General features: G+C 47.2%; 1 protein-coding gene across 1 annotated transcript in view; it reads right to left on the reverse strand.

Moving 5' to 3' along the window:
- The window catches only part of kcnq4 (potassium voltage-gated channel subfamily Q member 4), a 68,739-nt gene that overhangs the window by 22,410 nt on the left and 31,974 nt on the right, over positions 1–14,355 (reverse strand). The window contains 1 exon segment of the mRNA XM_030740945.1: positions 582–672. Coding sequence (XP_030596805.1) covers positions 582–672 — 91 coding nt within the window.

The raw sequence follows: 14,355 nt of genomic DNA on the forward strand, positions 1-14,355 counted from the left end.
TTTCCTTCTTTCAGGTTTCTGGACTACGCAGACAGTTTAAGATGCACCAAACCAATCTGTCATTAGAGCAAATGTTTGTGTAAGTAAAATCCACTAGTGGCTGATTGTCTGCTAATGGACAGGTGATTGATCGAAAGAGTGAACCGAGGGAACGTGGAAGTCAAGAGGACTACCATTAAATAACACATTATGAAGGGCAAGGTGGGAAGAGAGATGGGGAAAAAGGTGGCTGAGAGAGGACGAGTCAGGTTAAGAAGGAGGAAAAGGGTGTCCATTACCTTTCACTAAAGCAGCTGAAGTACAGAGGAAAAGAAGAGATTAAGGGATAGCTATTAGGATTAGTGCATCGTGTCTGTGATTTCCTGCACAGTCAACAACACCTGAATCCTCCCTCCTGCTTACATGGCTGCCTGTGCTTCCAGTGGTAAAGAAATGCACAAGTGCAAGCACGTATGGATACACTGTAGTAAGTAAGAAGGCAAGCATGCAAGGACAGTGTATGACAACATGTGCTGAAGCTGCCATAAATGTGTGTTTTTATATATGTATAAATGCAAACTAGAGAGAAGAAAGGGGCCTACCAGGATGAAGAGACCTTGGTTTGCAGCCTTCTGGTGGTCGGGGATGGTGGAGAACACGGACAACACCAAGCAGCTGAACACCAAAAGAAAACTGAAACACACACAAGCACACACCAGTTATACACAGTTCATTATATATATATTGTTTATCCTCTGCATGATTAACCAATATAGAAAACATAAAACTGCACAGAAAGCAGGAAAAGATTTGTTGATCCGCAACACAATAGAAACAATTACATTCAGTCAGTGGTCCATAAATCACACTAATGGAACCAAGTTGAATTTTTTTGTACACAAATTATAAGGCTCAATGAAAGTAATGGTCACTCACTTCATCAGGTGCACTGCTTCAACCACTCATTATTGCAGATATCTAATCAACCAATCACATGGCAACACCTCAGTGCTTTTAGACATGTAGCCATGGTCAGGACGACCTGCTGAAGTTCAAACCGAGCATCAGAATTTAACGGTCTTTGAAAGTGACATGGTTGTTGGTGCCAGACAGGCTGGTCTGAGTATTTCAGAAACTGCTGATCTACTGGGATTTTTCCACACAAACATCCCTAGGGTTTACAGAGAATGGTCTGAAAAAGAGAAACTATCCAGTGAGCGACAGTTCACTGAGTGAAAATGCCTTGTTGATGCCAGAGGTCAGAAGAGAATGGGTAATAGGCTGATAGGAATGCAACAGTAACTCAAATAACCACTTGTTACCAACAAGGCGTGCAGAAGAGCATCTTTAAACACACAACATGTTGCACCTTGAAGCAGATGGGCAACCTCAACAGTAGATCACACCGGGAGCCACTCCTGACAGCTAAGAACAGTAAACTGAGGCTACAATTTGCATAGGCTTACCAAAATATCCCCCTGTGGGGATACTAGCAAGGTGTCCAGTGAGTGTATAAAAGACATACTGTAAATATATGTATACAATTGTTTTTATCTTTAAAAAAAAAAGAGTGAAAATATGGTATAGCCACAAACCAAAAAGCCATCTTTTTTTTTTTTTTTTTTTCAAATTTCAGTGGAATATTTTTTCTGAATAAACTCTGTGAACGATCAACAGAAGTCAACACCTATCGTCAAATTTAAAAGACAAGACAAAAGCCAGCAATCACTTCATCTTCTGTCTCATACTGCTTATTCCTGCCAATGAAAACTTTATTGTGACATTCTAACTATTTTTTAGCCTTACTGACCACTCACAGCACAACACAAACTGAATTGATACAACACGTTTCCTATCACACATGATTCAAACACCAGGGGTAGTTTTTGGGGTTGAGTATCTTGGCCAAGGGTGAGATGACATGAAAATTGCAGGAGGCACAGATTGAACCACCAGTCTTCCAAGTAGTGGTTGAGTTTTACTCAGTGAAATATTCATCCATTACAGCAAACCGCAAAGATGCAGGTATGGCAGTATGTTTCCACATATAACGTTAGAGTATAGTATGGATTATTACAGCATAGTCTTAAGCTTTTAGTTGTACGTTAAAATTAGCAGCTGAAGGGATTGAACCATCTTCTTCCAAAGTAAATGGAAACCTGCAGCTCAGCTAGGAAAAAAAGTTCCTCCCCATAGAAGTAATGGCCACTTGAGCTGAAGAACTCATCTGAAATTAAACACAACATAAATTCTGACTGATTCTGTCTCACGCTTAAGCTGCTCTCATGTTAATATAAACACTTAATGTTTTCAGTCTCGCCACAGATGTGGTAAGTCAGAATTTCCATCATTAAGTTCAAGACATCTGTTAGGGAATATTTTAAAATGCCAAACCTATTAATCATGGTGCAGTTCTCACATGCGATTGTTACTCTACAGTGTGAATTAGAAAACAACAAAATATTTAATGCCATTCAGCAATAATTTCCCCACTATGGATAGTGCATTAACCTTAACTTTTCTGTATTATGTTTTTGACATTGTGTGGGGCCAAAAAAGAAGAGAAAAAAGTCGGCATTAAGTCTCTGTCCCACTTAAGAAGTGGAAAAAGTTATTGTTAGATTCAGTGGAAGTGTCAACAGGGCGATTAGGGATAGTATTACCAGACAGTATGCTGATTATGTCAGAGAATAATGCCTCTTTTTTTTTTTATCTGTTGATGACTGCACACTCCACGGGCTTTTTTTTTTTTTTTTTTCAGAAATTGTTCCTTAAGAGAACTACAATAAATGTATTTAATCAGATATTCTCAGAGAGTGGGATTAAAAATTTACTGTCAGGCAACCACAAAAACGTAATTACCACCACTGAGATTACCTCAACAATGGTAAGATTATCACACATCAACACAACAGCTGTCCCTTAAACGCTGCTTTGCTTAATGTATAATGTAGCTCTGCAGCTCCGTGGCAAGAACCGCAGCACAATCAGATCAAACGGAACAGAACAAACGGGGTTAAAAAAAGAAAAAAAGAAAAAGAGCTGAGAGAAATAAACAATGTTGCAGACAAACACACATCCACTCCTTGGCTGCCCTTTGTGCCATGTGAAATCTAGAACAGCGAGGCAGGATTATCCAGGTGGCAGCTGCTGGTCCAGCTGGTCTACATGTCAGAGCCCAAAGTTAGAGAACACTTGCTGGACCCTAAACCAGTTTTCAAAGCCTCACACAATGGTGCCCTTTCTCTTCCAGCAGTAATACGATCAACAATTCTCTAACCGGGCTAACGTGTAAGAAATGAAGGGCATCAACAACTGAACTCACAAACACACAAAGACTGGCCTGTACACTGTTTATAATTTGTCGTTCCACTGAGAAATTTTCCATTGGGATAAAAGAGCAAAATATGAAACAAAAGCAAAAACAACTTGGAAACGTAATCATCAGTAAATATTCGTCAGAAGAAGAGACAACAAAAAGACCTAATTACTCACTCACCATCACTATCTCATTGGTTGAGGTGAAGTGTAAGAAGGCATCAGCGTTATATTAAAAATAACACACAGGATGCAAGAATAAATCAATAGATGTGTTTTGTGACCTTTGAACTGATCGATCTGGAAAAACCAAACAAACGAACCGGGAAGACACGACAAACAACAGAGATTCCCAGCCGGTGATCCATGCACCACAGGGCACCTCTGCAGTTAGGAGGCAATATGTGCGTGAGTGTTTGGACAGACAGTGAGGTTGAACTAATCCTCACCATCACACTGGATTATAAAATTACCAAAAAAAGGCAACAAAACTCAGATTGGGAGATTTCTCAGGGAAATGTGTCAAATACCTGCAACAGTATTTTATCTACATCCTTCACTGCAGAAACAATAACATGATGCACAGTCTGATGTCTAAAAAGAGATAAAGGTGCACATCTTTGATCTTACAAGACAAAATCTTAGTTTTTATTGTAAACGCAGAAATGGAGTTTATGAAAATCTTTGCTCTGGAAGGAGTTTTTCCAAAGCTCCATTTGCAGTGACCTAAAACGCTGTTTGTGTGTGGATGAAAGGCAGAAACACACAGAGAAAGCTACATTTACTAAACCCCCGTGTATGTGTGGACAGGGCCTAAAAAAAAATTGCATATACTGAAATGTATATTAACAGTAAGGGTTACTAAGGGTTTTATACAGTTATAAGTCAAGTGAAATGAACATATTCAGACCATGATGGCTGATGAAGAGATATTTGTTACATTAGACAAAAAGGGCAGCAAAATAATGCTAAACTAAAGTTTTCTACATAATGTTAGGAGTAACTAACCAGCATATGATTTAAATCAAAATGATATTAAAAAAAGAATTCAATGTCAAATATAGAGCCTGACTGATTTTCAAGGATTTTAAGACCAATACATTAATTAAAAATGTATTGGTATCTAATTAAAAACCCAGCAGTAACGATTCATGTGGTCAATCGGAACAGTTTAAATTGTGATCTCATTAAAAACAAAAACAAAACAAAACAAAAAAACAGCAATTCGTCACCACATGGGAGACAAGTCAGTGAGCAACTTCTCAGACTGTTTTTGTTTTGTCTGCCTGCCCAGCCGCAGTTTCCCAATAGTAAGATGCTACAAATAGAAAGACAGAGTAGATCTTAGACAGCCAGAAAGACACTGGACACCACGTGTGAATAAACAGACACCTCCTAATTACCACTGTATATTTCTCAGCCCAGTGATGCATACACAGTGCTTCAGCCACAGAAGGGATAGTTTGAAAAATACACTCAGATGACTCTCTGCAAACAATGCATTTTGGTCATTCATCAGCTGAGTAATGTGCTGACTAAACCCTCTCCTTCCCCTCAATTAACTCAAAGCATTGTGTGTAATACAGTGAGGAGGAGATTCGTTGGGGCAGCATTTCAGGGGGGCTTCATTGACTTGTGCTTTATGACAGGAAACAAGTTAGAGCACAGACAGCAGGATCGACAGCTTGACTTTTACAAAATGCAGACACAACATTCCCATAGAAACACAAGTCTGCATTTACCTGAATACAACACTATCCCTTACATACCGTAATCGCAATACGGTTCACTGAGTTACTGCGAACACAGTCATCATATCACTTTATGCAGTCAGTGTGCATATTCACAAAGTGTAGTTCTGCTGCTTGTGATGTAACTGTCACGGATCAGCTGTGTGGCAGGAAAGAAGGGGACCCCAAGGCAGACGAGGTAAATGGAAAAGACAGTCTTTAATTGGCAAAGTGCAGGACAAATCCAGGAACAAAACCAGAACTCAAAACCAGGACAAAACTGAACCACAGAGGAACACAGCAGGGGAGCGAACGACGACGACGCGACGAGGACAAAGTGAAAACACCGACAATATAAACACAGCAGGTAATGGGCAAATGGGAAACAGCTGGGAGGGAAACACAGGAAGCACAATTAAACCAAAAGCGCACAGACAAAAGACCTACCAAAATAAAACAGGAAAGAACCTAACAGAGTACACACTGGCTGAACACCTGGGAATACAGACACCGAAGGATAACCGACACCAGCACAACAGAGCACAAGGGAACAGAAACAGCGAAACCATAATAAAACAGAACTAAATCACCGGAACATAGAATACTGGGCCACCGGCCCAGGACCATGACAGTACCCCCCCCCTTAAGGGCCGGCTCCCGACGGCCCACACCAAGAACAAAGAAAAACCAAAACCGGACCAGGGCGGGAGGAGGGGGAACCGGACGGAGGGACCGAACCAAACAAAACCCAGGAGACAAAACAAAACAAACCAGTCCAGGAACTAAACAAAAAACAGGACCAAAACAAAAGGCAGTGGCACAGGGCCGAAGAGCGCCAACGCTCAAAACAGGGGTCAGAAAAACAAAAACACAGGGCCCAGGAAAACAGTACATAGTGTCCAGGAGGACCCACTGGGAAATCCCAAAACAAAAAAAAACACAGTTCAGGGGCCACCCAGGCCAAGGGCCACAAAGCAGAGTCCAAACGAGGGAGGCTGACCGCGCTCCCAGCAGCGGCGGCAACGACGAGGAGAAGGCACTGGAGGCCGACCGCGCTCCCAGCGGCGGCGGCGGCGATGAGGAGGAGTCACTGGAGACCGACCGCGCTCCCAGCGGCGGCGGCGGCGGCGAGGAGGAGTCACTGGAGGCCGACCGCGCTCCCAGCGGCGGCGGCGGCGGCGACGAGGAGGAGTCACTGGAGGCCGACCGCGCTCCCAGCGGCGGCGGCGGCGACGAGGAGGAGGAGGAGGAGTCACTGGAGGCCGACCGCGCTCCCAGCGGCGGCGGCGACGAGGAGCAGGCACTGGAGGCCGGCCGCGGGGCATGCGGTGGCGGAGACGGGTGACCTCAGGCTCTGGCGTGGAACCCTCGGGCTCTGGCGCAGGACCCTCGGGACCCTCCGGACGCTCGTGCTGAGCGGAGACCCCCAACGGCTCGGACTGAGCGGAACCCCTTGGCTCCGGCGCAGGACCCTCTGGCGGCTCGGACTGAGCGGGACCCCCTGGCTCCGGCGCGGGACCCTCTGGCTCCGGGCGCTCGGACCGAGCGGGACCCCCTGGCTCCGGCGCGGGACCCCCTGGCTCCGGGCGCTCAGACCGAGCGGGACCCCCTGGCGGCTCCGACTGAGCGGGATCCTCCGGATGCTCGAACACTGGATGCGCAGGCTGGGGCTGCTTTGCAGGGCATAGGTTAGGTGAGTCTGATGGCGACAGGGGAGCTGACTGGGACTCTGACTCAGAGACCAGGGACTCTACAGCAGTCGACGGGAGAGACTGGGGCTGAGACAGAGACGCTGCTGAGACTGACTGGGTACCTGACTGGAAAGGAACTGGAATCGGGGAAGCTGACACTGGGGAAGCTAAGGGAACCAAAATTACAGAGGGAGCAGGAGCTGAGCGGACTGTAGAGGGCCATGGTGCCGGCTGAGTGGGCGTCATCCTGGGCAGCAGGGGCTGCTCAGGGAACAGTTTGGGTATGTCAGAAGATGGCTGCGTGGAAGCAGGCCGGGAGACGACTGGCTGCGTGGAAGCAGGCCGGGAGACGACTGGCTGCGTGGAAGCAGGCCGGGAGACGACTGGCTGCGTGGAAGCAGGCCGGGAGACGACTGGCTGCGTGGAAGCAGGCCGGGAGACGACTGGCTGCGTGGAAGCAGGCCGGGAGACGACTGGCTGCGTGGAAGCAGGCCGGGAGACGACTGGCTGCGTGGAAGCAGGCCGGGAGACGACTGGCTGCGTGGAAGCAGGCCGGGAGACGACTGGCTGCGTGGAAGCAGGCCGGGAGACGACTGGCTGCGTGGAAGCAGGCCGGGAGCTAGGGAGATCTGGCTGCGTGGAAGCAGGCCGGGAGCTAGGGAGATCTGGCTGCGTGGAAGCAGGCCGGGAGCTAGGGAGATCTGGCTGCGTGGAAGCAGGCCGGGAGCTAGGGAGATCTGGCTGCGTGGAAGCAGGCCGGGAGCTAGGGAGATCTGGCTGCGTGGAAGCAGGCCGGGAGCTAGGGAGATCTGGCTGCGTGGAAGCAGGCCGGGAGCTAGGGAGATCTGGCTGCGTGGAAGCAGGCCGGGAGCTAGGGAGATCTGGCTGCGTGGAAGCAGGCCGGGAGCTAGGGAGATCTGGCTGCGTGGAAGCAGGCCGGGAGCTAGGGAGATCTGGCTGCGTGGAAGCAGGCCGGGAGCTAGGGAGATCTGGCTGCGTGGAAGCAGGCCGAGAGACAGAAAGAGCAGACTGCGAGCTAGAGAGGGCAGACTGCGTGGGAGCAGGCTGCGAGCTAGAGAGGGCAGGGAGAGCGACTGGAGCTAGAGCTGACTGAGGGCGAGGGAGAGCTGCTGGCTGCGTGGGAGCGGACTGAGGGAGAGCCGACTGCGTGGAGACTGACTGAGAGCTAGAGAGAGCCGACTGCGTGGAGACTGACTGAGAGCTAGAGAGAGCCGACTGCGTGGAGACTGACTGAGAGCTAGAGAGGGCTGACTGCGTGGAAACTGACTGAGAGCTACAGAGGCTGACTGAGACTGAGCGGTGACTGAGAGCTACAGAGGCTGACTGAGACTGAGCGGTGGCTGGAGCTACAGAGGCTGACTGAGACTGAGCGGTGGCTGGAGCTACAGAGGCTGACTGAGACTGAGCGGTGGCTGGAGCTACAGCTGACTGAGACTGGGAGGTGGCTGGAGCTACAGCTGACTGAGACTGGGAGGTGGCTGGAGCTACAGCTGACTGAGACTGGGAGGTGGCTGGAGCTACAGCTGACTGAGAGACAGGCTGAAGAGGCACTGTGGATGACACTGAAAACTGCTGTGAAGGCTTGGACCTGGCTGCCCCCACCCGCGGAACAGGAACGAGTGCAGAGGTCAGCCCGTCCGTGGCTGCCCCCACCCGCGGAACAGGAACGGGTGCAGAGGTCAGCCCGTCCGTGGCTGCCCCCACCCGCGGAACAGGAACGGGTGCAGAGGTCAGCCCGTCCGTGGCTGCCCCCACCCGCGGAACAGGAACGGGTGCAGAGGTCAGCCCGTCCGTGGCTGCCCCCACCCGCGGAACAGGAACGGGTGCAGAGGTCAGCCCGTCCGTGGCTGCCCCCACCCGCGGAACAGGAACGGGTGCAGAGGTCAGCCCGTCCTTGGCTGCCCCCACCCGCGGAACAGGAACGGGTGCAGAGGACAGCCCGTCCGTGGCTGCCCCCACCCGCGGAACAGGAACGGGTGCAGAGGTCAGCCCGTCCGTGGCTGCCCCCACCCGCGGAACAGGAACGGGTGCAGAGGACAGCCCGTCCGTGGCTGCCTCCCCCCGCGAAACAGGTACGGGTGCAGAGGACAGCCCGTCCGTGGCTGCCCCCACCCGCGGAACAGGAACGGGTGCAGAGGACAGCCCGTCCGTGGCTGCCTCCCCCCGCGAAACAGGTACGGGTGCAGAGGACAGCCCGTCCGTGGCTGCCCCCACCCGCGGAACAGGAACGGGTGCAGAGGACAGCCCGTCCGTGGCTGCCTCCCCCCGCGAAACAGGAACGGGTGCAGAGGACAGCCCGTCCGTGGCTGCCCCCACCCGCGGAACAGGAACGGGTGCAGAGGACAGCCCGTCCGTGGCTGCCTCCACCCGCGAAACAGGAACGAAGCCATCAGTCTTTGAACCCCCAGTGCTTTCTGTGGCTAATTTCTTAGGAGCCAGTTCAGGGGTGTCAGAATGACAGACCTCTATGACAAAGGCCCTAACTAGGGCAGGAAGAGAGTCCAAAAGCCAGGGATGTACTGACAACAGATTACGTAGCCTCTGCACTATAGCTTCCTTTTGCCTTTCACAATGAAGTTCAAGCCACAGATCACACAGCTTATAAACAAAGTTACACACATCCGACCGGGAGCCCTCAGCAGGGAAACCATTCTTTGTAGACAAACACGAAACGTCTTTATCCTTGGCTGTCAGTGAAACAGGGAATTTGGGGCTGGGTTTTACAGCCTGCTCAAAAAACACATGTCCTTTAGCGGCTCCTTTGTTCAGCCCAATGTCAAGGAACTCAGTCTTTACATTAACAGGCATGGCAACAGAGTTACTCACGGAACCTGGTGACTGAGTATGAAGCGGCGACGGCTGTGTGGAATCTGGAGGCTGTAGTGACCGTCTCCGCGGCGTTATCCCGTTCTGCTCCCGCGGCGATTCTCTACGATGCTGTCGGGAGCTTGGCCTTCCTCCCTCAGCAGCAGGCAGCGGTGAAGCAGAAGTGCTGGGAGGCCAGGGACCCCTGTGTCCCAGGAATCGGAAAAATGACTCCTCCGGAGTCATTCCGGGCGGCGGCTCCGGCGAAAAGTCTCTTTGCTTCCTCCGGGATCTCGTCCTCCGTGGCTGCGGCATGGAAAACCGCGGCGTCATACCGCACGGCTCCGGGGACGAATCATGCAGCTGCTGCCAGGGATTCCCCTTCCGCCATGGCTGCGGCGCCCGCTGAGGAGGGGAGGGACCAGTGAGCGGAGTGACAGGTGAGCGAGCGGCAGGAGACAAAAAAATTCCGCCAGTGCGGATAACTCGTGGCTTAGGAGGAGGAGGTGAGTGGCGTCGCCGGGGACCGTTCCAAAAAGCAGGTCCCCCCAGCGCCAGGCGAGTGCCACTGTAGGGGTCGGAGTCTGCGGGGTCCATTCGTGGTCGCGTCGTACTGTCACGGATCAGCTGTGTGGCAGGAAAGAAGGGGACCCCAAGGCAGACGAGGTAAATGGAAAAGACAGTCTTTAATTGGCAAAGTGCAGGACAAATCCAGGAACAAAACCAGAACTCAAAACCAGGACAAAACTGAACCACAGAGGAACACAGCAGGGGAGCGAACGACGACGACGCGACGAGGACAAAGTGAAAACACCGACAATATAAACACAGCAGGTAATGGGCAAATGGGAAACAGCTGGGAGGGAAACACAGGAAGCACAATTAAACCAAAAGCGCACAGACAAAAGACCTACCAAAATAAAACAGGAAAGAACCTAACAGAGTACACACTGGCTGAACACCTGGGAATACAGACACCGAAGGATAACCGACACCAGCACAACAGAGCACAAGGGAACAGAAACAGCGAAACCATAATAAAACAGAACTAAATCACCGGAACATAGAATACTGGGCCACCGGCCCAGGACCATGACAGTAACAAACCCTTCAAAACTCATCGCATTCTGTTCATAAGCCAAAGATGAGCATAAGTATCATCCAAACTCACATGCGATTATGAAAGACCACTTACTGTTAGGTCCATATGCTTTTTGGGCAATGTAATTTTGCCTCTGTTCACCACGACAGTTGATTTTAAATCAAACAATCAGGATGTGATTGAAGTGCAGACATTAAGCTTTAATTCAAAGTGTTTCATAAAAATATTACATTAACTGTTTAGGAATTACATCCATTTCTATAAACAGGGGCTCCAAATTGTTTGATTTAAAATGGTAAATGGAATAGTTCTTATATAGCGCTTTTCTACTCAGTATGAGCACTCAAAGCGCTTATACAACCTGTGCATTCACCCATGCACTCCCATTCATACAAGCACTTCCATTTTTACGAAGCTAAGTGCTTTTTAATTAACTAACATTCACACGCAGGATCTTTATGGTGCTTCCAAAAGATGCATGATTGGATCAGCATGTGGGGTCTATACTTCAAATGCTTACTTGTGTTATTCAAGCTGTTTCTGAGCAGTTTTTGTGGTCTGAAGGGGTGCCTTGTTCTACTGTGGGGAGGCTGCTGCCATTGGGGAGTGCTGTTGTGATCCAGAAGTGTGCTTGTTCTGCAATAGTGTTCAGCTAAGTGTTAAGTGTCAAAATAATGTATACATTAACCCGATGACCCAAGGTTTCCCTGTAGAGCATTACATTGTAAAGACTGAATAAATGTTATTAATTCACGTCATCTGTCAGCAGTGTGCCTGATTGGTGTAAACGTCAGAGTCCTGTGTTTGGACTGCACTGCAAAGATTTTATTACCATTTAAGGAAGTTATTTTCTTAAATTCTATGAAAATACCAAAACCACTAAACACGAAGTGTCAGCCCCCCCTCTTTTTGTTTGGCTTTCCAGATTCTCTCCTCTTTCTCTGACCCTCAGCCCCACAAAGCCCACTGGCTCCAATAAAGATAAAAAAAATCCTCTGAAATATATTTTTACATTTTTATTAGTAACGAAAGTAACATGGCAGTTTAGATGGCAATGTTAGGAAGAATACAGTATGACCAATTTCATTCAAAAAGATGATTAATAACACATAAGTCTAAAGAAGGGCATGGATGCCCAAAACCTTACTATACTTTGAAGGCAATTAAAAATATTTTTTTTTCCCAGGAGCATTCCTGTGTGCGGACTGTCTTTTTCTACTGCTATCATCCTTGTTCCTGCACCCCTTTAACTGCTGGATGTGCGTGTTTGGCTTTTATAATAACACATAACAGCTAGATTTTTAAAGTAAAGCTATCTGACATGACTTACGTCCTTTTTCATTACTTGTCTTTTATGTTCCATTATGGCTCCTCTATGGATTTAAGAGACCTGTTAACGCCTACCAAGAAGATGCATTTCCTTCTATATGCTTATCATACATTAAGATATAAATGCATAAATAACAAAACAGACTAGAAGACAGTCAGGCCATGCATGATGAATATCGAGAGGGAGTCACATTTCTGCTGAAGGCACATTTTCTCCATCCATCCCAGTACCACCACACGCCATCACTCCCTCCGTTTCAGTGAAATGTCAATTAAGAGCAACGCATCAGTCGAAATCCACCAATTCAGCAGGGTTGGACTCATGGGACATTGAAAGGAAATTGGCTCAGCCTTGAGTTTATCCTGCCTCAATAAAATATCCATATATTGAGGTTCTTTCCTAAAGATATTCAACATGGTTCAAAATGTAAGAATTCTGAGAGGAGAGAAAGTAAATATCAGATTAAAAATGCTCTAATGAGCTAGGCATTATCATTTTTTATGAGATAGACATCACAGTGCCTTTGCTTTACATACAGTATTTAGCACATGATGATCACAAATCAGGATGACACAGGAGGAAAAGAAGGTTAAAAGCATGCGAAAAAAATAAAGATTTCATGGGACTCTGTGCAGTCCTGTGAAAAACTAACTACAACCCCAGGATTTAGTAGCTTCAGTAGATTCAGCAGCAACAACTTGAAGTAATCACTTTTTTCTGTATGACTTTATCGGTCTCTCACATCGTTGTGGAGGAATTTTGGCCCACTCTTCTTTACAAACCTTCGGTTCATTGAGGTATGCAAGCACTGATTTATGCAGGGCTTTTTTAAGCTCCCACTACAGCAATTCATTCAGGTTGAGGTCTGGACTTTGGCTGGGCCATTGCAACACTTTTAGTCTTTTCTTTTTCAGCTATTCTGCTGGAGATTTGCTGCTGTGCTTGGAAGCTTTATCCTGTTGCATGACCCACATTTGACTCTACAATAGTCTGGTATACAGAGGAGTTCATGATCGACTCAATGACTGCAAGATCCCCAGGTCATGTGGCTGCAAAACAAGCCCACATCATCACCCCTCCACTACTACAGTTAACACTTGGTACAGTATGAGGTGTTTGTGCTGATGTGCTGTGTTTCAGCTACTGCTACTTACCCTCTAATTCCTGTGGAAGCAGTAAGGGTGAACTTAGTTTTTCAAGGGACTGCAAATGTGTCTTGTGAAAACTTTGTTTTTCACGTGACTATAGATCCACTATGTGTCACATGAAAAAGACTGTCGTGATGTAATGAATACAATAAATTATGAAAATGAGCCACTCAATAAGTTTACTGAAAGGCTGTCTACTCAAAGGCTTAGTAATTGCCCCAGAAGTTTATAAAAAGAATAATGCATGCTCTGCTTTATACAGAGAATATCTGACTTTTCTCCAAAATCCAACAGTGTAATTTGTCTCATGGACACTGTGGAGAATCAAGAAAAATGCAAGCACAGTAAGAGAGGGAGAGATGGAGAGACAGAGAAAGAAAGAAAGAAAGAAAGAAAGAAAGAAAGAAAGAAAGAAAGAAAGAAAGAAAGAAAGAAAGAAAGAAAGAAAGAAAGAAAGAAAAATAAAAGAAAGAAAGAAAGAAAGAAAGAAAGAAAGAAAGAAAGAAAGAAAGAAAGAAAGAAAGAAAGAAAGAAAGAAAGAAAGAAAGAAAGAAAGAAAAATAAAGAAAGAAAGAAAGAAAGAAAGAAAGAAAGAAAGAAAGAAAGAAAGAAAGAAAGAAAGATTAATGTGAAGCATCTCTGCTGAAACTCTTAAGATCTGTAATCCACACTACAAGCCTCTGTATGCATATGCAGTATAAAGTGCACAGAATTTGGCTCCAGGCCCTTAGACCTCCAGAGGGTCATTGGTCTGCTGGTGAGGCAGACAACAAATGAATGTTCGGCAGCTTGCAAGGCAGGAAGATTGCTTTTAATGGAAGCTAGGCAAGGTGCTTTTACTACTGTTTTCCTGTAAGCGTACATAAGTGAAAAAGGAGTTCTCACATTACTTTGGCTGGCCTGTGAGTATACTGAAGTGAGATATAAAGGTGTTACCAGTTCTAATAAACATACATGAAATTGTGTATTATTTTATTATGCTGTGTGTGCATGTAAGCACTCTGCTGTTCACCAGCCAGCATACCAGATTGAGAGAAACGGGTCTGGATTGTGGGAAAAATGCAGCAATCACGACTTGGTGATAAAGCAGCTATCAGTGACACGAAAAAGGGGTGATGTATTCTGTATTTTTACTATAAATATGAGTAATTAAGTATCAAGTAAATATTATGTTATATGAAAAAATACAAAAGGTGCCAGTTTTATGAGTGAGTGATAATATTATCATGGC

Source organism: Archocentrus centrarchus, chromosome 11 (genome assembly GCF_007364275.1).
Source record: "Archocentrus centrarchus isolate MPI-CPG fArcCen1 chromosome 11, fArcCen1, whole genome shotgun sequence".
Classification (NCBI taxonomy): Eukaryota; Metazoa; Chordata; class Actinopteri; order Cichliformes; family Cichlidae; genus Archocentrus; species Archocentrus centrarchus.